At 44.2% G+C, this 24666-nt stretch overlaps 1 protein-coding gene across 2 annotated transcripts in view; it reads left to right on the forward strand.

Annotated features, from left to right (window-relative positions):
- Positions 1-24666, forward strand: part of ANK2 (ankyrin 2) — a gene marked incomplete at its 5' end in the record, with an annotated part of 129831 nt that overhangs the window by 95623 nt on the left and 9542 nt on the right. For both annotated transcript variants that reach the window (XM_082282025.1, XM_082282026.1), the window contains 11 exons: positions 615-826; positions 1666-1870; positions 2542-2638; positions 4882-5110; positions 6391-6516; positions 7316-7438; positions 10205-10226; positions 19863-19937; positions 21335-21466; positions 21848-21994; positions 23161-23440. In XM_082282025.1, the coding sequence (XP_082138151.1) occupies positions 615-826; positions 1666-1870; positions 2542-2638; positions 4882-5110; positions 6391-6516; positions 7316-7438; positions 10205-10226; positions 19863-19937; positions 21335-21466; positions 21848-21994; positions 23161-23440 (1648 nt within the window). The remainder of the gene's footprint in view (positions 1-614; positions 827-1665; positions 1871-2541; positions 2639-4881; positions 5111-6390; positions 6517-7315; positions 7439-10204; positions 10227-19862; positions 19938-21334; positions 21467-21847; positions 21995-23160; positions 23441-24666) is intronic.

Genomic DNA, 24666 nt, shown 5'->3' on the forward strand with positions numbered 1-24666 from the left:
TCCTCCTTGTAGTGTTAAACGAAAAGCTTCCATAGCAAACATCCTTCCAAAACAAGGCAATTACCATACTGATCCTTTTGGAGCAGCTCCGTGTGTGGGAGGAAATGTCAGTCATGGCTACTCTTTGTTTCTGAGAGAACAGAACAGCCTCGTGCTGTCTGGGAGCTGTGGAAGTTGTTACTAATTTGGGTTTTTTTCAAAAAACCTCACAAATGCCAAAGCAAACAACCCAACTCACAGCATTAAGGCTGAACTCATATTTTGGTACTGTTTCGAAGTTTAGTTTCATTCACGCTAGTTCAGGACATTGTAAATATGGGAGGTAGAAGGGGCTGAAACCAATCCCTTTGCTTGTTTGGCTGCTGATTTTGGAGGCGTTGTCAATGTGTTCTGTTTGCTGCCTGAAGCTCCCTTCAGTTTGTGGCTCTGTCTGTCATCTGTCCTTTCTTGATTGCTCTGGTTTAGCTGAACATGGGGTGTGTTTCTTTTTTCCGTTACTTCTAGACAAAATACTCTGTGTAAGTTGCACCAAACTTACAAACTTAAGTTGAGTGCATTTTGAAGGTTTCTCCGAAACTCTCTGGTCTTCTGACCGTTCCCTCTTTTGCACTCAGTACTTGACACTCCAGAGGAGCTTGAGAAGAAGCGGATCTGCCGCATCATCACCCGGGATTTCCCTCAGTACTTTGCAGTGGTGTCTCGGATCAAACAGGACAGCAACCTCATCGGGCCTGAGGGAGGGGTGCTGAGCAGCACTGTGGTCCCACAGGTGCAGGCAGTCTTCCCAGAAGGGGCTCTCACCAAGCGAATTCGTGTTGGCCTCCAGGTACAGTGAAGCATTCACAAAGTTTAACTTGGTTTTATTTTTGGTGAAAAATCACCTTTTTTGAATGGAGACCCAGCATATTCAGCTTATCGTGTTCTATGTTGTCTACAATGCTTTTAGTAAAAATAATAAAAGGAAAAAAAAAATCCATGCAAAAGTCAAAGCAAGAGGTAAAGCTTTGGATTTTCTGGTTAGTTCAGAGCCTTGTCTATTAACTGTCTATATGATTTTGGGAAGCAATTTTGGTGATGATGCTGATATTAGTGTAGGTCATAGAATTTCCTAAATACTTCTTATGAAAGACATCATACAAGTACAAAGTGCTGCAATAATTAAATGTGCTGCTATTATTAAATGTACAGATTTTCAGTGTGAAGCAACCAGCGTAACAATTCACTGCTCAGAGACAGGGAAGTTTTTCCCCTGTCTCCATCCTGTCCTCCTGCTGCATGCATCTGTAATTTACCTTGTCCAGGAGACTGTGCTTGTTGAAATGTCCTGGGAGTAGCTGAATAGCACAGTAAAACCCCAGAGTTTGTTCTCAGGGGAAAAAGTGACCAGGTTATCATTTGCTACTGGTTAAGTGAATTTAAATTAATGCTGTAAAAACCTGATAAGCAGCAAGAAAGGGGATAGGAAGAAGAGGCAGGCATGGGAAAGGTAAAAAAGTGAGGTCTCCCCTTCTCACTGGCAGTCAGTTCTTCTATCTGCAGATTTTCATGGAAAATTGTGCCATTTGAAAAGTTAAGGGGTTTGTGGGCAATATACAGACCCAGTTCTTTACCCACCATTAGACTGTTTTCAGTAACTGTGCTGCTGTTTCCTCTTGCTTTGGAAAGGCTCAACCTATGCACACTGAACTTACAAAGAAGATTTTGGGCAACAAGGCTACCTTCAGCCCCATCGTCACACTGGAGCCCAGGAGAAGGAAATTCCATAAGCCCATCACAATGACGATTCCCGTGCCCAAGGCCTCCAGCGATGGGCTCATGAATGGCTATGGAGGCGACACACCCACTCTAAGGTTACTATGCAGCATAACAGGTAGGCTGCCAGTCCTGGAGCTCTCCATGTGCTTCATGAAACTGTCAGTCCCTGGGGGCTGGAAATGCTGAACTGATTACACCCAGGGGAAGCTGGGTGGAAATCTGACTGGGGCGAGAAGCTGTGAAAAATAAACTACTTTACAAACAATTCCTTTGTAGCATAAATAACATTTGTTGTTTGCACTGACGAGAGATGTGTAATATAATCACAGACTTCGGGCTTGGTGGTTTTTTTGCTTTTTCCTTACAGTTTGTTTCTTGGGAACCAACATACCTCTGCCTGGCAGAGTAAGCGTAGTACAGACTTAATGTTGCAGGTTGCTTGGGAGGAAAATACTGGAGTTAAACACTTTACTTGCTATGATTCCAGTGTGTTTAGCATCAGTCTCCCTTAAGAGACAGAAATGAGCTGCAAGCATTTAATTTAATTAATTAATTTAATCCTGTGCTACAGAGCTCGTTACTTAAAAATCATCTGGGGACTTGGTCTTTTCAGGGTAAGCCCATCCAGTCCTACTAGCATTAGTGGTGTAATACGGACCCAAGGAGGGGCATATCTGGAGTTATTACTGATTTCATGGTAATTAAAAGCTGTAAAATATTTCTTAGAAGCCAAAAGTTGCTGACTTGCTTGGTTTTGATTTTATTTTTAAACCTCTGTCATTTCAGGAGGAACCACCCCTGCGCAATGGGAAGACATCACCGGGACAACACCGCTGACATTTGTTAATGAATGTGTTTCCTTCACGACAAACGTGTCTGCCAGGTACCTGCACAACCAAACAGGGCTTTTACAGGGATAGTCTCAAATGCATGGCTTTGTTCCACAAATATTTCTGGTAAACTATTTTAGTTTGGAGAGTGGAATGAACAGAGATACTGATTATTATGCAAGTTTCCATGGAAACAGAAATCCCTTATTTGGCTACCTCATTGCACATTTTGTAAGAGATATTACTTCCAGAATATCCAAAACTGAGAAGTCAGGCAGAAAGGGCCTGTAGGTGTACAAAGGTGGGGTCTAGAAGCGTCTCTTCCATGCGTCTGTTCTTGTGATGAGATTTAACTGCTTTCTTACTGAAAGCAGTTTTTCACTTAAAAAAAGATAATATATAGGTATGTATGTATTTTAGTTTGTATCCTGTCTGTGATGTGTATCACAGAAATGCCCCAAAATCTCCTCCTCTGTAACAGGAGATGCAGTTCATTACCTAGAAAGTATTCCATCTAGGCTGTGTAGTCCAGCAAACAGTTAAAAGAACCATGGATAACTTGCCCATGAAATTCAGTGCAAACATTCAGTGTCTGGGGCAGTTGTTACTGTTAGATTAAGTTTGTTATTTATTGAAATAGCATGTTCGGTGTTAAAATGAGATCAGCTCTTGCAGTCCAACCTCCAGTTTAGCATTAGGTGAAATAAAGTATTGGTTTTTTTATCCTTTCTCAGTTGAGAACGGGCTGTTTTCCCGTTAAGCTGGCTGCTTTGCTGATGCACATTTCTTGTTCGGTGTAACTGAACATTCTTCTGTAACAGCAGTGACCACCAGAGGGGGATCTTACAGTGCATTCAGCCCGCTGCTGCTGCTGCAGAGGTCTGTGCGAAGGCGGGAATTAAAGGCTAATTTAAGAACCACGTGTGGAAACAAGATGCAGACTTGGAGGAGTCTAAGTACCTAAAATTGTGAAGTCCCCAGCAAACGGCTACACGTGATAGACAGCCAGAATGAGGGTGGGACTTTATGGTCCTGCAATCCATATTTGTAGTAGATCTTTCCAAATCGTGATGATGACATGAAAATTGATCACTATTGTTAATATTCTGTGATACAGGCAGGGCTCCATGTAGAGATTTTAATGGGCTCTGCCTCTTGTTTTTAATCTAAATGAGTGTTCAACTACCTGCTTTGCCCCAAACATGATTTGAAATGCTGGTAAAGTTAAAAAATGGGATTTTTCATCTAATTCCTGACTCTTTGCTATTCACAGTAATTTTTTTATATCTAGTTATGTCATTAATGATGGACAACAATTTTACCATTCATAAATTAATTCTGTCCAAAATGAGCTTGGGAAAGAGATATATTTGTCACGTGAATTACACTGCAGACTTGGAGGCACAATGTTTGCTTTCCATTTCCTGAGCTGCAGCTTTTAAAAGATTTAATAACTGTTGGGGCTTTTTAGCCCCTGGTGTTTGACAGCAAATCGCTGAGGCATCTGGTGGTTTCTCAGAGGATGTGGCCTCTCCAGTGGAATCCAGCACAGCATAATTCTCCCACGCAGGAAAAGGAAAGGATCAGTGTGCAGAGCCTTTCTGTAGCACACATGCTTTCCCTCTTGCAAATGTCAGCAGCCTGGGCTTTTGAGCAGTGCGCTTGTTAAGCACTCTGAAGATCGGCACAGCACGAAATTCGCTGTTGCTCAGCTGCAGATGAGTAAGTGCAGAGCGGTCACACTCCAAAGGTGTGCTTTGGGCTTGCAATGCCGTGGAATCCACCGTGAGGAGTAACCCCCTACAGATCCGAGCAGCTTTTGGGCTGCCTCTGACCTCTCCTGGCTTCCGCCTTCATCGGCTGGCTGGGAAACTCGAGCTTCCCACCCACGCAGTTGATTTTACTGAAAAGAAATGGCATCAGCTCCACAGAGAAACTCAAGTGGTAGCTGGGAAAGAAGGTACAGGACGTGTTACTGCTTGGAAAATGCTTGGTGGCTACATTCACATAGGAGTAATTTCTGATGTGGCATGCAGCTTTGCACAGCAGACAGAGTCATTCACGTTCACCTGAAGACCTCAGGTTTTGCTGTTGTGTGTGAGGAATTGACTGCTCTTTCCTTTAAGTGGGATGGGAGACAAAACCCAAGAGTGACAATTCTTTTTGTACTGTATTCTGACTTGTTATCTCCAGTTGCTGTGGTTACCTGCTAACGCTGCCAGGATGGGGAAACACGGAATTTCCTTTCTGAAATCCTTCTCTGCTGATGGCACCACTCTTTGTTTTCTTTTTACAGATTTTGGTTGATAGACTGTCGGCAGACGCAAGAATCTGTTACTTTTGCTTCCCAAGTGTACAGAGAAATTATCTGTGTCCCCTACATGGCCAAATTTGTGGTGTTTGCCAAATCTCACGATCCCATTGAAGCACGGTTAAGATGTTTCTGCATGACGGATGACAAGGTGGATAAAACCCTAGAACAACAAGAAAACTTTGCTGAAGTTGCCAGAAGCAGGGACGTAGAGGTACTGTACTAGACTTGCAAGTTGTCTCCGTTTTCTAGTGTCTGCTTTTAAACGAACACTTTCTGCCTTTTATCTGCCCCAAGGACTGAAAAATCATCTGCCAACAAGTACTGTCATGATGCAGTATCAGCAACCATGATAAGATGGAAACTTGCACTTTTGTCAGGCGTCAGGAAAAAGTAGTGAGGAAACCCTGTTCTCAGAGGGAACCCTGTTCCCAGAGGGAACTGTCCAACTCCGTCCACAGGGTTAAAGGGAGAAGGTCGGAGCCGAAAGCGATGGCTAAATCCCAACTTTCAGTACCGCCATAAATGCACACCACTAACCAGAAAGGCAGCTGACAGCGGTCACAGTTTGTCAGCACGTTCACATACCAAGAAGTTAAAGCAGCAGGTTTGATTCATATTCTGCTTTGCAAAAACAAAATTACGTTAAACCTGTTGCTGAGCAGGCAAAAGCTTTCCTATGTGGAATCCAGCAAACTGCCTGCTAAATGCAGTTTTTCTGGCTCTGTCAGCTTCCTCAGAAGGGATGACAAGTCAAAGGTGCTTTACCTTACATGGCACATTCTGCTTAGTTCAGTCTCTTTTCCATGAGAACCCCACCTTTAAGGTAATTGTCCTCGCTGTTTCTGAAGCTCTGACAGGCATCTCTTGTGCAGAGCAGCAAGATAAAATATGGGCTTATCAAAGTGAATGACAAGGCTGAATTTCTGGAAAGTAAGGATGAGATAAGTGAATGGATTGGCACTTGGAATGGCACAGACTGCTGATCTGATATTCAAACACGGGGAGGGGCCATAACAACAGCAGTCTGAAGATGCAAGTGGTGCCATTGTAGAGAGATTCCAGGGAGGCCTTTTCCTAAGGCCTGCCTTTCAGAAGCTCTTACAGTAGGTACACACTCTGAATCCTAGTGGCTGAAGACAATATTTCTTTGACTGTGGTGATGAGGCCAGGTTAGCAAATTGTGCTAAAATGGGAGTAAATTGAAAATCCAAATTAAAATCGAGATTTAAAAGTTTGCCCAGATTTATGACACTGAGTCACGTTTTGTCATTTGAAGTACTGCACTATTGTTACTAAATTAACAATCTCTTGTCTTTGGAATGTAATAATCTGAAATGTTTTCACACATTTTAGGTACCTAACAAATCTTGTAAATGCTGACAAGTCCTAACAGTTCCAGACATTGATTGTAACTACTGTAGAATTATCCTTAAGAAGAAATCCTTATCACCTCACAAGCATTGACGGTTTGCTTTTTTTCCTGTCCAACAGGTATTAGAAGGAAAACCCATCTACGTTGACTGCTTTGGCAATTTGGTGCCACTCACAAAGAGCGGGCAACACCATATATTCAGTTTCTTTGCCTTCAAAGAAAACAGACTTCCTCTGTTTGTTAAGGTAATGCTGATAGCTCCGTTTTGGATATTTCGAGTTATCACTCCACCATAGTTTTTTGTGAACAAAGAAAACCAAACTAGTTTATTTTTATAAATTCCCAACTGTACCCTGATTTTATCCTTGTACTATGCCATTTAAAAAACTTTTTTATGAGTAGGAAAACTTGCAAAATACAAGCCAAAGTAAAAACCCTCCATTCCCCCCAAATTAAGTAATGCTTTAGCCCCCTGCGGTCAGAAGGGCTGCTGTCACCGAGCCCCCATCACCAGCCCTTCTGAGAGGGAAATGCGAGAGCACTGGAAACCTCTTCCCACAAACTTTTCCTTCTACCTGGACGTTCTGACTACAGTGGAGGAAGCCATTTCCATTACATAAATAAAAGTCGTGGAGAAATGATTTATGAATGGGGACTTCCAGTAAGCGGAGAAAACCGGCCCACTCCGTCATTGTGTTACAGTTGCTGTGCGCTGCTAGACAAATTTTAAACTTTCTCCCTCGTTTCCAGCAATATTTTGTAGCTTGTTTTAATTTACAGCTTCATCTGTGCCGCTGCCTTCCTTTGGCTTTGCTTTCCCCACCTGCTGAATTTTCCACCATACATTGAATACCCAAATACATCCGTACGTAAATGTACAAACAGCAGGGGGGAAAATGAAAACAAAACCACGTTGGCTTTGCCTACCTGGACATTTCTCTCCCATCTGGTGGGGAGAAAAACTCCTGCTGAACAGTTTTGAGAGGCACAAGTAGCTCATACATCAAACCAGCAGATTAAACGTGTGTATTTTTGCTGTGCCAGGTCCGAGATAGCACTCAAGAGCCCTGTGGACGATTATCATTCATGAAGGAGCCAAAATCTACCAGAGGCCTCGTTCATCAAGCCATATGTAACTTAAACATCACTTTACCCATTTACACAAAGGTACTGAGACATTATACCCAGCTGTAGGCATCAGCATTGTCATACAAACAGGAACTGAGGAGGAGGGCAGAACGGGGTTAAAGCTTTGTGGGCAGGGATGTGAAAGAGGAAGAATTCTGTCCAAGGGCTTTCGGTGTCTTGGGTTTGGTGCCCCCAATGCCAGCGTTGGAAGTGTCACCAGGTATTTCCTGCAGACTCAGAAGAGATGAGTGGGAGTGCTCTCAGATGTTAAACACTTGTTTCCTTAGAAGTGCCAGCTTAGGATTATTCTCTCAAACCACAGGGGTTTCCCCTGTCCTGGTCAGATGAGAAGCTGCATGCCTTTTAGGAATGCATTTGCCTAAAATGGTCAGCATTTTTTAGAATATAATAAGTCTTTATTATAGCATTTCAGTATAATTTTAAAGCCGAGCATCTCAACATACTTTAACTTCAAATGGTCATAGTTCCTAACTATTTCAAGTGTTTATAGATGCTAATTTATGGATGAAAAAGCATGTACGTATTTGAAGTTTTGGTACAAATAAGGATCACTAGACCTCTAACCTTCCCTGTTTGTATTTTGCTTGGTTCTGTAGCCTTTTGTGTTTAAATTGAGCGTTTAGTTTTGTTGCTTTTTGACGTAAGAAATCAACTGCAGAAACATGCTGCATTTTCTTCTGTTCTGTTAAATGTTGTCACAAGTTACTTTTTCCTACTCTCTTCTAAAAAAAAATTGCCTTTTGCCTGCTCTGTTTTCCCCCTTCTCTTTTTGCATGGCACTTTGGGACCAAAAGGAATCAGATTCAGATCCAGAACCAGAAGAGGTAATGTTGCTAAATCAGCACGTTCTTGCCTACACACACTGCTCAAACACAACTAAGAGACACAACTCAGAAGATTGATCCTTAGCTCAGTGCTGCGAGCACAGTGAAGAGGGCTTGCACAGACTCACTTGGGGAAGAGACAGGGTTGAACTTCCCCCATGTTAAAATTACCAGGCTTCTCCATTTACCACATCCAACAGCCTGGATGTTACAGGTTTCTGCTGGGTGACTGACACCCGGTACAGAACCAGCGTTAACCCCGAGGTCACACGTCGAAGGTTGGGAATGTTCGTCTTTGGCCTAAACCAAGTTGCATCCGCTCCCAGCCCCGTTCTGGCACTCAGAGATGTCGCTTGGGCGCTGACCCCGACACGAATGAGTAGCATTAGAAAAGCATCCCCACGCTTCGATGACGTTCAGCTGTTGGAAACACTGTGAGAAGGGCCAGCTCCCCAAGGAGGATGGGCATCTTCTCCGTGCACAGATTCAGCAGTTCTGTGGCACGAGTTGCAGTTTCCTATTACCATTCCAAAAATATTTACCGCTGCTGTGGTAAATATTACTTCTGTCTTTGTATAGGAAACTAAAGCCCAGAAAGACAAGCTCATTGATGGCTATAAGCATTTTCAACTCTTTTTTGTTTGCTTCATTAATTTTTATCGTAATTAGTACGCTGACATAAATCTGGGCTGATCTGGAAGAACTGAAAGTGAGGGAAGCTAGAACGCCCTAGGGATGCAGGGTTACCATGTAGGGCAGTCTGTGCATCAGAGGAATTTGGGCTATTATGGACCTGTTACACACACTGCCGAGTGTGAGATTGAATTACGTGAGCCTAAAGGATTGCCAGGCACGTACGAACGTGCACGTGTGGCCAGGGATTTCCTTCTGTTCCTTGTCAGCTCATGGCAAGGCAAGGATTTCCTAACATCTTGATTGAGACTGTGCATCGCATTTATCTTTATAAAGAATAGTTGGAACTATTTAAACCTTTTCAGCACTCGCTAAAGTTACCTTGGGGGCTTTACCATGCACAGCACCGTGTATCAGCAGTTACTGCACAGCTGATTTGCATTCTTCACAGCTGTCCTACCCCTACCACAAGTTTGCATAGGAAATTAAAGGTTTAACGCTGCTTCTGACTTTGCATATTCTGCCATAGCCAAATTTAAACAACACGTGCTGGTGTGGACAAATGCTAGCGGAACTGAAATAAACTGAAATTGCAAGGCAACCTCAAAAATTTGCTTCTTGAGTTTTCATAGTCTGACACTGTGTTCTGTTTAATTCTTTTTTTGGCAAGGACTTTGCTTCCTTTTGCTTAAGAGTAAAATTGTAGGACTTTTTTGATCTATACCCAAATAACTCCGAAAAACCAAAAAGGTGGCCTGTGAGGGCCATCACAGCTTCCATGTAAAGGTATCCATAGCTATTAGTGGCATCCAGCCCCAGGGCATGCCTCGGGCAGTTCTGCCATCGCTTCTGCACCTGCGTTTCGTCATCGCTAAACACAGAGGCAAAAATGCAATCCATGTTCTCAGAATGAACATGTCCAAGGAAACACAAGGCATAAAACTTCCTGGTTGCCTTTCAGATGCACCATGTGCCATCACATAACCATATTGGAGTATTTTGCTTTAGATGGGAAGAAATAAATTTCGAGCAATGCAACAAAATACCCGGTCATGCAGAAGTTCAGGCTCTCCACACTTGCTGTGAGAGCATTTAAAGGAAATACACTGCAACATGTTGCATCTACTGTTGACCGTGACTATAGCAAAGTAACAGTTTTTCTGGTATTAGAGACCTTAAATAAATTAAGCCACGCTTTTGCTGTTATTTTAAATGCATTCTTGGTTCCATTTACGGCCGTGTTTCTCCGTACAAGTAGCACTTCACTCGTGGCTCTGTATAGCAATTCTAGTTGAACTTTTAAATCTCCTGCTTTTTTCTCTTCCAGGTTGATGTGACTTCAGAAAAAAGTAAGATTTTCTTTTTTTTCTTGAGAATGTTATAATGCAGTTTGTATGAGAGATGGTTAAGAGTAAAGATAAGCATGAAAGAGAGCTAAGTTTTAACTGCTACTGCTCATAACATCAATACTTACAACTGTAATAGCAAACAATTTAATATCTCGGCAGCTATCCAATTAAATACACTTTAACACGTAAATTAACAAGTAATACAGTTTAAAACCGTTCATCTAAGCATTTACTTTCCTTTGACATCCCTAGTGATCCTGCTATTGCTATGTTGCTCGTATGAATGCTCATCCCTCCGCTTTTTTTGTTTTCTCCTTTTGTTGACACACGTTCTTGCCTCACATTTGAGACGGATGACAGTATCACTTTTAATGAAAACCTAATGAGGACTCCGACCGATTTCATTAGTCTCATGGAATACAACCATGCCCAAAAGTGATACTGTCCAAAGGAATCAGGCTGTTTAACCCTGCCTCCCTTGCCCCACCCTTTACTGTGGTGAAATATGGCTGTAAATCTGACCCGAAAGCTTGGCGCAGCACAAACACCCTCTGAGCGCGCACAACCAGGCCGTGACCGTGAGAGAGCGCGGGGGAGGGGCTCGCAAACGTCTCCTTTACAGGAGAGGCAAACAAATCTCTGCACACACTGAAGTGTCCCTGACGAGAGCTGCTTCCAAATGCAGCCATTCTCGGATCCGTTCAGGAAAAGAACGACATCTGCCTTGTTTCCAGTCTGGAGTGCAACGTCTTGCCTTGTTTGCAGTTAAAGTGCAGTGTGTCGCATTGTCCTCCTGCCGCTTCCTCACTGCCAAATCCCCCAGGGCCCCAGAGAAACCCCGGTGGGTGTTCCTGCTCCAGCCACACACACTGTCTGGATAGCACTTCCAATTTATTTCCCACTGGAGTTGCTTTGCTTCAGGCTGGTTAACTCCGTTATTGGCCAGTGGAAGAGCCATACGTTTGATATTTATGAAAGTACATACTACAGTTTTACAGAATTACTGGCTGGCATTTCGGTGTGCACCAGACAGTTCACTGTAAAGCAGCAGCACCAAAAGACGACATTTTCAGCCCCAAAATACCCGCAGCAATCTGGCTCTAATCAATGTACAGCACAAATACTTAGCGTTCGTTGCACCCAGGAGAACAGAGTAGCAAAATGAATCCTTTTTACAGATAAAGACAGCTACTTCTGTGTTGCTTAGGTTCTCCTCATCTGCATTAGTGCTTTGACCTTTGCTGGGGTGCTGAAATGTGCAGTTCTATGACGTGCTACCTTGAAAGGGAAAATGCCCGTTAGTAATTCCTAAGCATTGTGTTCTGTTTGTAACTTGCTTCAGTTCTCCACTCTTTTGTTCTGTTCAACGTGCATTTTCTGCTAGTCCTTGCTGAAATGAAATATTACCAGCAGGCAGTTACGGCATAGTGGGAATTAGCCGCAGCCACCTTCCTGGATGTTGACTGCCAGATTAGACAATATTTCACCACAGTATGTTTTACGGGATTTTCATGTACCTTTAATTTCTATGATTAATTTTTAGAGCTCGTTTTTAACCGAAGCTACCTACCCAGCAGCATTTGCAACACCTTTGCTTTGCATGGAAATAACTTGCCTTACATGAATTGTACGTATGTGTCTAGTGTGACTGTCTGTGACTTTGGGTTGCCATACATTACATTTTTTAAAACTCTGAAATCACGTCTAAGTTGATTCACAGTTTTTTCTTACTCTCTCTCCTTTTCTTCTCTGTCTTCTCTTTCCTCAGTCAGTTCATTAGTTGTCAATGAGGATGTTCCAAGGAAAGGACCATGCCTCTTAAAACAAAAGCCTGTTTGTTTCATTGTGTAGGTGTGAAATCCCCTTAGATGAAATGCCGGTTTGCAGCTGATTCAGATCTCTACGTATTTGATCGTATTTTAGATTACTGCAGAATTACTTTTCATTTTTTATTTTGGTCACTAAGAAAAACAAAACTGTTAACCCGATGTTATTCTGACAGTTTGCTAACACTGGCTTTCTCTTAGAGGAAATCGACTTTCAATCAGTTCTAATGCTTTCCCCCTTTTTTCTTGTTTTTCTTTTTATTTGAACATTGATCTGTAACATCTGAACAATCTTGAGATGCCTCTCTTTGTGTAACTTCACTGTGTTTCTTCTGGCTTTGATTTGAAATTTTGTTGTTGTTGTTTTGGGTTTTTTTTTAGTGGTGTCCTGATTTGGTTTGTTCCAGCTTTGATACTGTATGTGTGGTTGTGCTCTAGCAATAAAGTGAAGCAAGTTATTTCCTGCCATTTTCCTTTTCAGTTGGTTTTCCTTCTCCCCCCCCCCCCCACCCCCCCCACCCCCGTTAGCTTTGCTTTGCTCTTGTACCCTCAGATCTTGTGGATCCACCATTCCCAGCCCATTTTGTTGACCTTCCTACCACTACAGCCAAAGACTGTCATTTTCAGTCCTGATTACATTTTCCAATCTCTATTTTTGATTTCCATTTTACTTTCGATGTTTTTCATTCGCATCAAAGATGACGAGACAGAATCTACAGAAACATCTGTCCTGAAAAGCCATCTGGTTAACGAAGTCCCTGTACTAGCCAGTCCAGACCTGTTGTCTGAAGTTTCTGAGATGAAACAAGATCTGATCAAAATGACTGCCATCCTGACAACTGACCCTTCTGATAAATCAGGCTCCATTAAAGTGAAAGATCTTGAAAAGCCCGCTGAAGAAGAGCCAGGAGAACCTTTTGAAATAGTTGAAAGAGTGAAAGAGGACTTAGAAAAAGTAAATGAAATTCTGAGAGGTGGATCCTATACCAGAGAAGAGCACATTTTGCAGAAGTCCCTTTCCAAACAAGAACCCTTAGAAGAAGAATGGATTATTGTCAGCGATGAAGAAATTGAAGAGGCCAGAAGAAACGCTCCATCAGAAGTCACGGAGCCGAGCCGTGTTGAAGTCAGGGCAGACAAAGGGGCAACAAAGAAGGGGGAGCTGGATGCGACAGGAGTGGTGGATTACCTTGCAGAGGATTTAAAAACACAGGTTTCTCTTCATGAGGTACAGCCACAGGCCTTACAAGAGGAGGGAGTAGAAGAGAAATTTGAAGCAGCAGTAGTAAGCAGGGATTCTGAAAGAAAAGGAAAAGACTCTCCAAAAACTGGGAAAGCAAGCTCGCAGGAGCAACAGAAGGCAGCCTCAGAAGTTAAGAAGCCCCTTAGGGCAAAATTAAGAGAAAAGCCAAAGCCAAAGGAAGGCAAGGCGCACAGCAGCGGAGAGAAACTGAGACTGCCTAAGCTTGCTGCAGACGAGGCACCGGCTGGGGAGCCTGGCCTAAAGGTGACAGCTGCTCCGGAGCCTAAAGCCGTGTCCCCTGTTATTGAGGAAACTCCCATTGGCTCAATAAAAGATAAAGTCAAAGCTCTTCAGAAACGAGTGGAAGATGAGCAAAAAGTACGGTCAAAACTGCCTGTCAGAGTTCAGGCAAAAGAAGGCCCTGCTGAAAAGGCGCCTAAAAAGCCTGCGCAAGTCAAAAAGCCAGTAGCACACAAAGCCCAGCCGCCTGTCTCACCTTCTTCTAAGACAGAGAGACTCGAAGAGACCATGTCTGTTCGGGAACTGATGAAAGCCTTCCAGTCAGGGCAAGACCCGTCCAAGAATGTTTCTGGACTGTTTGAGCACAAATCTGTCAAACAGAAGCAACAGGCCCCCGAGAAGGAAACGTCCCGCAGGAAAACAATTCCCTCACAGAGTGAAACGAGGCGGGCGTCAAACCTCAAGACAGACAAACAGAAGGACAAACCAAGCACGGTGCCAAAAGCAGAGAAAGAGCCACAGTCAAAGAAAGGAAAAGCACAAACTTCTACCATGGAAACTGCCAAGAAAGCTGGTGGCAAAGACCAAGTAAAAGAGCAGAGCAGCAAAAAGCCAATCGAACCTCTCCCTCCGGTAATGGTTGCTGAAAGGGCCAAAGAAACAGCGCCTGGGAAGGGGAGGACTTCTGACGATCAAGGAGATCCTGACTTCCAGATCAGCCCTGACAGGAAAACCTCAACGGACTTTTCTGACGTCATTAAAGAAGAACTGGAGGATAATGACAAATACCAACAGTTCCGACACCTCTCAGTGACAGAGGAGGGAGAGCTTAACTTGGAGCAAGTACTGACCAGTCCTTTCGGTGCTGCTTTTCCCACAGAGTATGGGAAAGATGGATTCCTTCCTGCTCTTTCTCTGCAAAGTGCTGCTCTCGATGGGAGCTCCGAGAGCCTTAAACACGAAGGTGTGGCTGACTCTCCAGGCAGCCTACTTGATGGAACCCCTCAGATCAGCTCGGAGGAAAGTTACAAGCATGAGGGTCTGGCAGAGACTCCTGAAACAAGCCCAGAAAGCCTTTCCTTCTCACCCAAGAAAAATGATGGGCAAATTGAAGACGCTAAAGGAGCGGTAGGAGGAGTACACACAACAGCAGAAACATGTTCTCCGAAGGAACTCTCCTCAAAGGAAGATGAAAAAGGTATTAGTGAGAGGCAGCTAAATGCTGTTACTGAGACTAGTGAGTCTCATTCTGACCATGTATCAGAAGAGCGTGTACCTCCAGCCTCTGAAGAAGAGGCTGATAAACTTAAAGGAAGTAGCTCAGCTTCCATTATGAAAGATATTAGCAGGGATAAAGAATCCAGAACCACTGCACATTTCACTAAGTCTTCTGAAACACATGACACTGCTTTAGAGAAAGAAAAAGATGTAGCCTGTGAACGCCGTCTTACAGTTAGAAGTCCCCAGAAATTGGAACTTTCACTTGCTAGCCATGATAGTGAAGGCTTTAGCCCAGTTGCAGATGACTCTTTGACTATAAGCCATAAAGACTCCCTGGAAGCAAGCCCAGTGCTAGAAGATAACTCATCACACAAAACGCCTGACTCTTTGGAGCCCAGTCCTATGAAAGAGTCCCCCTGCCGCGATTCACTTGAAAGCAGCCCCATAGAGCCAACATTGAAGGCTTGTATTTTGGGGCAGGGTCCTCCTCAGTCTGTTCTTAGCAAAGCAGAAGCCTGCCCAGAGCTGGCATCAGTGCGTTCCAGGATTCTCCGTGACCCTGAGGGAAGTGCCGATGATGACAGTCTAGAGCAAACATCCCTCATGGAGAGTTCGGGGAAAAGTCCCATTTCACCTGAAACTCCTAGTTCAGAAGAAATTAGCTACGAAATCACACCGAAAATGGCAGACGTACCAAAGTCAGCCACCATCCCTGAAGTCAACGAAGAACCGGAGGATGATTCAGAAAGTGAGCCAAAGAAGAGATTCACCCCCGAAGAAGAGATGTTTAAAATGGTGACCAAAATCAAAATGTTTGATGAATTGGAACAAGAAGCAAAACAGAAGAGAGATTATAAAAAGAGTCGTAAGTCAGATGAATCTTCTGTGATTGCCAATTCAGAAGCCTCACGTGAGGCCGAAGCACCAGAGCCAACGGCCGTAGGGGAAAAAGACACACCCACAGTGGTGACACCTGCAGCTGAATCGAGAAAAAGTTCTTCCTCTTCCGAAAGCGAGCCAGAACTGACTCAGCTCAAAAAAGAAGCTGACTCGGGTCTCCTAATGGAGCCTGTGATCCGAGTGCAGCCACCCTCACCTTTACCATCCAGCATTGACTCCAGCTCTAGCCCGGACGAAGCAGGTTTCCAACCCATTGATTCCCAACCACGCTCTGTCAGGATAGGTGAGGTTAAAGCACAAAGCAAAGGTGACAAAGAGGAGCTGCTTATCCTTGGGCGCAGCTGTAAGCCTTCCATGAGCACCTGTCATTCCGATGGTTGTGCATCAGCAGAAAATGCAGAATCAAAAGGTTGTGACAGTACAGGTGACTGTGAGATAGTCAGTCCCGATGCCCCAGTTACACGATTGGGGTGTACTCCCTGTCACTCTGTTGGTGACAGTTCTCAAAAAGAGGTTCACACTGAGTCTTCACTAACGATTGAGCAGTGCAACGCTGCTGAAAAAGATGTCGAACCCATGGCAGTGTTACCGTGCAGAGATTTCATTTCTACGGGAGACGCGTCAGAGAAGGCAGATGCTCTTTCTTGTGGACACGGTACCAGCGAGTACTCTGTTCCACGCGATGGCAACCTGGCCGAAGGTGACACCACTGACCCTTCTGCTTCAGCAAGGGATTTGGGAGAAGCAGATACAGGTTGTGAGGCATCTCATGGGGCTGGTCGTGCTGAGGAGCCCTTACCGGAGGATTCATCCCTAACCACTGACACAGTGGAACTGGAGAGCTGTGCGGCAGATGCTGCTGATGGTAGTGATCCGCATATAGTGAGCCCTTACGAAAATGTGTCTTCTGGGCATTTCTTTATTGACTCTGAAAGTCTGGTAGAATCTGGTAGAAGCCTTCTATCTAGGGAAATCTATTCTGTTGTAGCAGGGAAAGATCAGACTGGCGAAGCTTTACTTAGCAGAGACACAGGCAGTGAATATTGCTCTTCAGAGGAAGTGTACGTGGAAATAGAGCCCAAACCAGAGGACGAATTTCAGACAATGTCACAAGGGTCTCCGGCCTCGGATTCACCAAAATTATCTGAATCTGCCCTTGAGGATATAAGAGATGAAACAGAGCAATTGACAGGTCAGGTTGTCATCACTAGAACCGATGTGGATTCTGACACGTGGAGTGAAATACGTGAAGACGACGATGCTTTTGAAGCTCGGGTGAAAGAAGAGGAACAAAAGATATTTGGGTTGATGGTAGACAGGCGGTCCCAAGGCACAACCCCTGACACGACACCAGCCAGGACACCCACCGAAGAAGGGACACCACTCAGTGAACAAAATCCTTTTCTTTTTCAGGAAGGCAAGTTGTTTGAGATGACTAGAAGTGGAGCCATTGACATGACCAAAAGGAACTACCCAGATGAAAGCTTTCACTTCTTCCAGGTGGGGCAGGAGCCTCAGGAAGAAGTTTCTCTATGTGAAGAAGCAAAAGAAGCAGCAGAGGTAGAATCTTCACAGCTGAAGGGCTCACCAGACCCGTTTGCACCTTCAGAGTCAGAGGCGTCAGATACACAAGAACAAGATGCATTAAAATGCTCACCCCCGTCACCCGAGTCTAGCGACAGATCTGAAGAAATGACGGGTGAAGGTGTCAGCACAGGCACTGCAAAAGCAGATGTTAAATCCAGAATTCCAATTAAAATGGGTATTTCAGCTTCTTCCAAATCACCAAAGAAAGAAACCGCTGCCTCTGAAGCTGAGCCCCTCTCCAGAACGGAGACCGACACGGTCGATAGCAGTCAGGTGCCTTGCCCCATCTCTCCCGAGCAGTGTGCGGTAGAAGATGAATTAGATTTTTCCAAAGTCTCTCAATCAGTTAGTTCTGAACAGGGTGAGGAGTCCCCAGACTCTTCCCCAGAGGAACAGAGATCCGTGATTGAAATCCCTACTGCTCTAATGGAGAGTGTGCCTTCTTCTGAAAGCAAATCCAAAATCCCTGTAAGAACAGCTGCTGCCACATCGCAATCCTCGCAACAACTGGAAAACGAGAGCCTTGCCCCGGATGACTTCCTAGACAGTTTGCAATGTGAAGGAAAAGATGGCCAAGCAAAACCAAAGTCTAAAATTCCCGTGAAATCCGCTTTCCAGAAAACCGAGCCGCAACACTTGTATGTGGACACATCCGTCCACAAGCCAGAGTCACCCAAAGCGCTCGACATGACGAGCGCGGTCCCTTCAAAACAAGACAGCCGGAGTAAATCGGAATCTGACGCCAGTAGTCCCGTGGATCCAAAGGCCAAACGTTCCATCAAAGCTAGGAGTTACGCTGAGGCTGAGGCAGAGGCCAGGGAGAGGGAGAGTGAGATGAAGTTTGAGCTAGACTCAGATGAGGCAACAACAGCAAGATCCAAGGTATTTTCTTCACGGTTGCCAGTTAAAAGCAGAAGCGCTACAGGCTCCCGCAGTGCTTTTAGTCCCACAAAGGAAAGTAAGGACCATTTCTTTGATCTTTACAAAAACTCCATAGAGTTTTTTGAAGAGATTAGTGACGAAGCTTCTAAATTAGTGGAAAGACTCACACAGTCAGAGAGAGAACAAGAATTAGTTTCAGATGATGAAAGCAGTAGTGCCCTAGAAGTTTCAGTTATTGAAAATGTGCCATCCAGTGAGACTCAGCAGTCAGTTCCCGAAGACATCTTTGACATCAGACCCATTTGGGATGAGTCTGTAGAGACTCAAATTGAACGTATCCCTGACGAAAATGTCCATGACCGTGCTGAAGGTATTTGCCAACGACTGGGATTCCCTGTGCAACGCATGTCATGAATTAAACTTTTTGTTTTCTTTGGTGCGTGTGTGCGTTTGTGTACAGGTGTAGTGTGTGTGGCATTTTCTTTTCAGCTTTTGGTGGTTAGTTGTGCTTTTTTTTCCCCCCTTGTGAGCTGTGTTTGGGTTTTTTATTTTGTGTCTGTGTTCTTGTCTGTGAAACGATCTCAAGATTGCAAACCATAAATGCTTATGGGAAGTGTTACCTTAATAAGCAAAAAAACACTTCTAAAAAATGTATGGTTTTATCATTAAACTGATTGCTTAGGTCATGCACGTTTTGGCTTTTGACTTTCCCTGGCCCTATTACTAACTCTTAACTTCTACTAATAACAAATGTTTGGGTGTCAATTGAAAGCGAGACAGGCAAATTTATAGACTTTTGAGTTGGTACGCAAAGAGATCTGCAGGAGTTTTAAAGAATGAAGCTTTTTGTGTTCCCTTTTTTTGACGGTCCGTGTCTGAAGAAAACCCTGAGTCACGGGTAACGTTCGTACACGTTTTCTGGTACTTGGTTTTCCTCTCACCTACTTGTGTGCTAGTGCTGGGTAGCCCTAATGGAAATCAGGAGCTGAAATGACACGTGCATATCACGAACCCTAAGCAATTTCCTGATTCAGAGGTGTCGCAATCCACGTGCGCATTTGGGGAAAATCAAAACTCAAATTCTGCCATCCTCAAACGAGCTCTGGGGATGGGAGGAGCTGTCAGTCTCACCTTTAGTGAAAGGAATGAGGACTGACGAATGACCATGTGATTTTTCCTTGCCTTCGTTGTGAGCATTTTGTCTCACTCCCTGTCCAGAGGGTCAAAGACACTGAAATTAACAGTATCTCAAATACAGACCATAATCTCAAGTGCTGTGTGGGCTGTTTGAACACCACTTGCCCTACAACAGAAAGAACACGATCAGAAGCACCGGTCCCCGATGAATTCTTCCACCCTGGCATTTGCTAAGGAGGCATGGAAAACGATGGCTCTTGACTTTGGCTAAGTCTTCAACTGAACGTTAGAAAGAAGTTTTAGAGTAAAATGCTTGGCCGAAACAGACACCGTAGGTGCTTCAGTCCTAGATGACAATTCCACAGGAAAGGCTGATTTTCAAATGGAAAAACTAGATAGTCCTGTGCTTTTTGAAAAGCCAAGCTTTTTGGTTTTCTTTTTGAACCTAGGGATTTACAGGCCTCGCTTGAGTTACGCAGCCTGTCCACATTTAGACGCAGCAGTTAGGAGAAACCAGCGCTTTCCCTTCTTGGGCTCTCTCTCCTATGGAAATGGTTTTTAACTTGCAAAAGGCAACTTGTAGCTCTCTTTGACCTTTAGATCAACAGGATGATCAGGAAAAGACAGAGGAGAGACTGGCCCATATCGCGGATCACCTTGGATTCAGCTGGACAGGTAAAACGCACGTTGTCTGCTCCAGAGAGAAAGGAGGGGAATGGTCCCCACTCCTTTCATGTTTATTCTGGATTATTTTCTGATTATCTGAAGATGTTGTATAAAAATATTTCAGAAGCTTGTTGTCTTTGGAATACTGAGAGTCCTAAATGGGATCAAAAGGTACCTAAACAACCACAATCACCTAAAGCAATATTTATATTGTGGATTCAATAGACCTGAGACAGCGAACGGTAGTGGAGACAAGTGAGAGTAACATGGAATGAGATGCAAATGTCACTGACAATCAGCTTAAAGCCTCTGCAGAAGAGAAAGACCTGTGCAGAAATCTTCACGCTGTGTCAAACTGCGCAGTCTGACACAAAAAATGTTGCAGAAAATCACGTCAGGTCTACACTTTTTTGTATCCCTTGCTAGACCAGTATCACACTCCTGAAAATAAGCCAGACTCTAGGAGTTAAAGAAGAGCTGCATGCCAGGGAAAACACTTTACCTCCTCGATAATGAAGATTATGCTCTTCACTGTTGTGTTACATCTTGCTTTCCTGTCCTCTGCTTCAATCCATAGGGTTAAGTGGGACCCACTCATCCCAACGTGGATTATCTTGAAATCAGTAGGACTTGGACAGTGCAAAGTAACAGATTAAGAATATGCTGAGAACTTAATAGAAGTGAATGGACAGCCACGAAAACAAAACTAGAAAAAATGGATTCTCGTCAAATTAATGTTTTACAGCATTTTAGGGAGGGCAGGGTAATAGACCTGCATAAATATTCCTGTCTTTTATTATGGCAAAGCTTGCTTATAGTAAAAGATTGCCAGATGTTAACTTGCTGGGTGAGACAGTGGTTGGTTTTGCTTCAAACTCATTGGACTTTGTAGGATTTGAGTCTAATGCTTAGTTACTCTCTACTTGTTGAAGTTTACGGTGGCACAGGTTTACAAACCAGCCCAGAGAAAAGATTATTTGGGGTCGGGTTCCCTCTGCCTCATTAAAACAGGACACCTTCCCAAATGAAGCCCATGCATAATGGCAGTGGAGTAGAACCTGAATCCTCCTTTATGAAAGAAGCAGGATAACAGTAGGAATCTCACAAATTCTCTGTGGCTTTAGCTTATTTGATGAACCCGTTTCAACAGCTGCATCCTAGTTTGGTGATGGCAGAAAGCTGCCCCTGGGTCCGGACACAAGAAAGATGTTACAGACTGTCAAGTAATTTCTCTTGTCTGGACTGCAGCCTGAGCCTGTGCTACAAGGGAAGGACATCACTTACTCTTGGTTTCATGGGTTTTCTCAGGGCCAAGCTGTAATTCACAGCCATTTACTTTTCTTTGAATTAAATTAGACCCAGGCAGTAGTAGTCGACCTTTTCACAGAGATGGATTTCTTTTTCAGAGCTAGCACGAGAACTGGACTTCACAGAGGAGCAAATTCACCAGATCCGAATTGAAAATCCCAATTCGCTGCAAGACCAGAGCCACGCGCTCCTCAAATACTGGCTTGAAAGGGACGGGAAACACGCAACAGGTTTGTCTCTGGTTCCTGTGTGTAACGGGCTCCAGTGTGCTCGTTGAGGGGGCAGCTGTGTGTTGTAATCACAAAGAAAATGTGGGGAAAATTCAGGCTACGGAAAGGATGGCCACGGATTGTACTCAGTGTTATTTCTTGTCTTGTCTGTAGGACACAGCAACTCAACAAATCTGTTACAAGGAAAAACCAGAGTGCTAATTTTTATAGGCAGCCCTTCAGTTCTTTTTAGATTTTACATAGCACTGCTTCTAAATGTATCTGTAATTTATAGATGATATTGGTCAGTATCCTACATATGCCCTTCCTGTGGAAAGGAGAAGGGAGAGAGCGTGTGTGTGATGTTTAACTCAGCTGCACGGTGTCGTTCCAATGCCACAGATACAAATCTGACCCAATGCCTCACGAAAATCAACCGCATGGACATCGTTCACCTGATGGAGACCAGCGGCATAGACCCCGTGCAGGGCCACGGCCCGCGCGCGTACACGGACACGGAGCAGTCCGTGGCACTGGACCACAGTGAAGGTAAAGGGCTCCTGACCCAAACTGCCCGGGGTACCTCTCTAAGCATCGCTCTGCTCTGAGCGTTGGCCCAGGGTCCTCTGTGAGCTCCTGTGACAGAGCACTAGAATCCCCTTCTGAAAGCAGAGACTGCGGGCGAATCGCACTGGCATCACATGGGTCACATTTCACCAGGCAGAAGATCGGTGCTTTAGCTGATTCTTCAAAAGCAAGTCCTGTGGCCAGCAATGTTTGCCCAGTTTACCTTGGGATTGGTTTTTCTTTTGCTTATACAAGTGCTTTCACGAAAGCTCAGAAGGTCGTATTAGAATTTGACCAAGATCTGTCAAAGGAAAACTACTCCGTGCTTTGACAAAACCCCCTTTGGATTTGAGCATCCAGGTTATTGTAATTCTGTTAGGATGCCATGGCGTTTCTTAAGTTTGGAAGTTCAGTGGATTAGATCCAATGGTTGCAAACTGAAGGAACACCTCCAAATCATTTGGCATTAAATTCTCTTTTCCAGAAGTGATGCTTTTGTGTGCCTAACCCAATATTGAAGCGTATTAGACAGCTGCAAAGGTCCCATCTTGAAGAGAACGTAGGACTAGAAGGCTGTTTGTCACAATTAGCGTTCTCATATCACAGCCAAGTAGTTTTAGAATGATAACCTCTCTGTCCAGCTCAAATTCAGCACAAGCTTTTCTTTTTCCCCCCAAGTTTTTGTCCAGAGTTCACCAGGCTTCCAGTGAATATGGCACATAAATGAACTACTTCCTGTATCTAGTTCTCTGTGAAGTGTTTTTGTCTATTTTTGTAGAGCTGATTTTTCCAGAAGCAGATAAATAAGGAATATGGGGGGACAAGTCACTAAAATCTGTCCTAATCTGCTGGAAAACAAATCTGTTGTGAATCTTATTCTATACTTTGAGGGTTTCAAGCATAATTACTTGAGGTAAATTTCTGGGTAAATGTTATTTTGCCTGTTACTTTCCAAATCTGGCCATAGCAGTGGCAATCCAGCATTCCTTTGACTATTCCGAGAGGCCGGGTCCCCTCCCACTCGAGGTGCTCAAGAATTTCAGGTAACAAGTTGTGCCCAGGGATTTTAAATGCACAGAGAGCACGGGAAGGGCTTCCTGTGTCCTGGTCAGACTTGTAACGAGATTTCTGCTCTCTCTGTCTGCAAGGGTTCTCTGCACTGCAAGAAGAAGTGTACAGCTCGAGGCACAAGCAAGAACAGCAGAGAGTATCTAAGGACAGCGAGCCAACGGAACACCCGCCTCTGGTCTCCGAGGAAGACGTGTCTGTCACTTATTCCCCGTTCCAGGACAGTACTCCCAGGAGCGAGGCAGAAGTGTCCATGGCTGAGCTTCTGAGGCAAGCACACAAGGAACAAGTAGAAGCTGAATTCTCAGGGAAACCCCAAGACGTGCCAGGGAAACCATCTGCTTCACAGCAGGAATATTTGTAAGTGTCAAAAGACCGGGATGAAACCATAGGGAACATCTCTGTGTAATAAGAGGATTTTACAGCGTCCTTTGAAACTTAGGAACACGCTAGAATTTTCCTCCAATTGCAGTTTCCACTTCTTAATCCACATGGGGGAAGCCTTAAGAGAGAAAGTCAGTTTGTTCCGGTGAACACAAAGCAGTAATTGTGCCTAGGAAAGTACCTAGGAAAGAAAAGAGGGTTAATAGAGAAGTGAAGGGAGTTTTCGGTATATTTTTCATGTTTTGGATGATAAGTGATGGCATCTTCATGAAAGTAATCCTAAAGGACCCTTTCTTCAACTTCAGGATGGCTTTTTCAATGGAGGCAAAATTTTTTCAATGTATTCATTACTTAGAGAACTCACAACTATTCTATTAAGAACTGGGGTTTTAAAAGCGCATTTCAGACGGCTGAGGGAGCAGAAGCAGGGTTTTACAGAGACGAGACACGAGGACTTGCACTTATGGAATGACACACGACAGAGCACACGTTTAGAAGGCCTGTGCAGCAAAAACTTGAATTGTGAGGTGGGGGCTGTCAGTGAGGTTGGTGTCATTTGAAAAGGAATTTGAAATAGATCGTGTCTATTTCTCCCCACCTTCCCTGATTATGTGCCCTTGCTGAGAGCTCTCTGCAGGGTAGATTCAGGTATTAATAAGCCATCAAGATACCAAGAATCCCTATCCAAAGAAGTGATTTTCCTGGAGGTGATTGGCTTTGATGCGGAGATGCAGCTCCCAGCAGTCAAAGGGCAGCTGAGTCCAGCAAACGGACTTTGGGGCATTCTTTTGCTCAGGATATGCCAGGAGAGAGTGTGGGAGACACAAAATACCATGGAAGAAAGCTTCTGTTGCAGTGTCAGCCAAAAATATCAATGCACCCTAAGGCTGTGCATCAGGAAAGGAATGTCTGTGAGGAACAGAGAATCCTTGTGAGACAGTACTGCCGACACCGCACGAGAGTAGCAACGCCAGCGGAATATCGCTACACCGCAGGTCGAGTTTGAAGGGGAAATTGGGCTAGATTTGAATAGCTTGTAAGGAATGTGCTCCAAGAGGTATTATACAACAATATTGAATGGATGGACATATGCTTGAATTAGATGTATTTCCTTCATATTTGTGTTACATAGTAACATATGTAATAAGAGGTTTAACTTGGGGCAGTGATTAATCATAGCGGGGTTCAACCATGAAAGTAAC

This window comes from Coloeus monedula (assembly GCF_965178545.1).
Source record: "Coloeus monedula genome assembly, chromosome: 5".
In the NCBI taxonomy this organism is placed as follows: domain Eukaryota; kingdom Metazoa; phylum Chordata; class Aves; order Passeriformes; family Corvidae; genus Coloeus; species Coloeus monedula.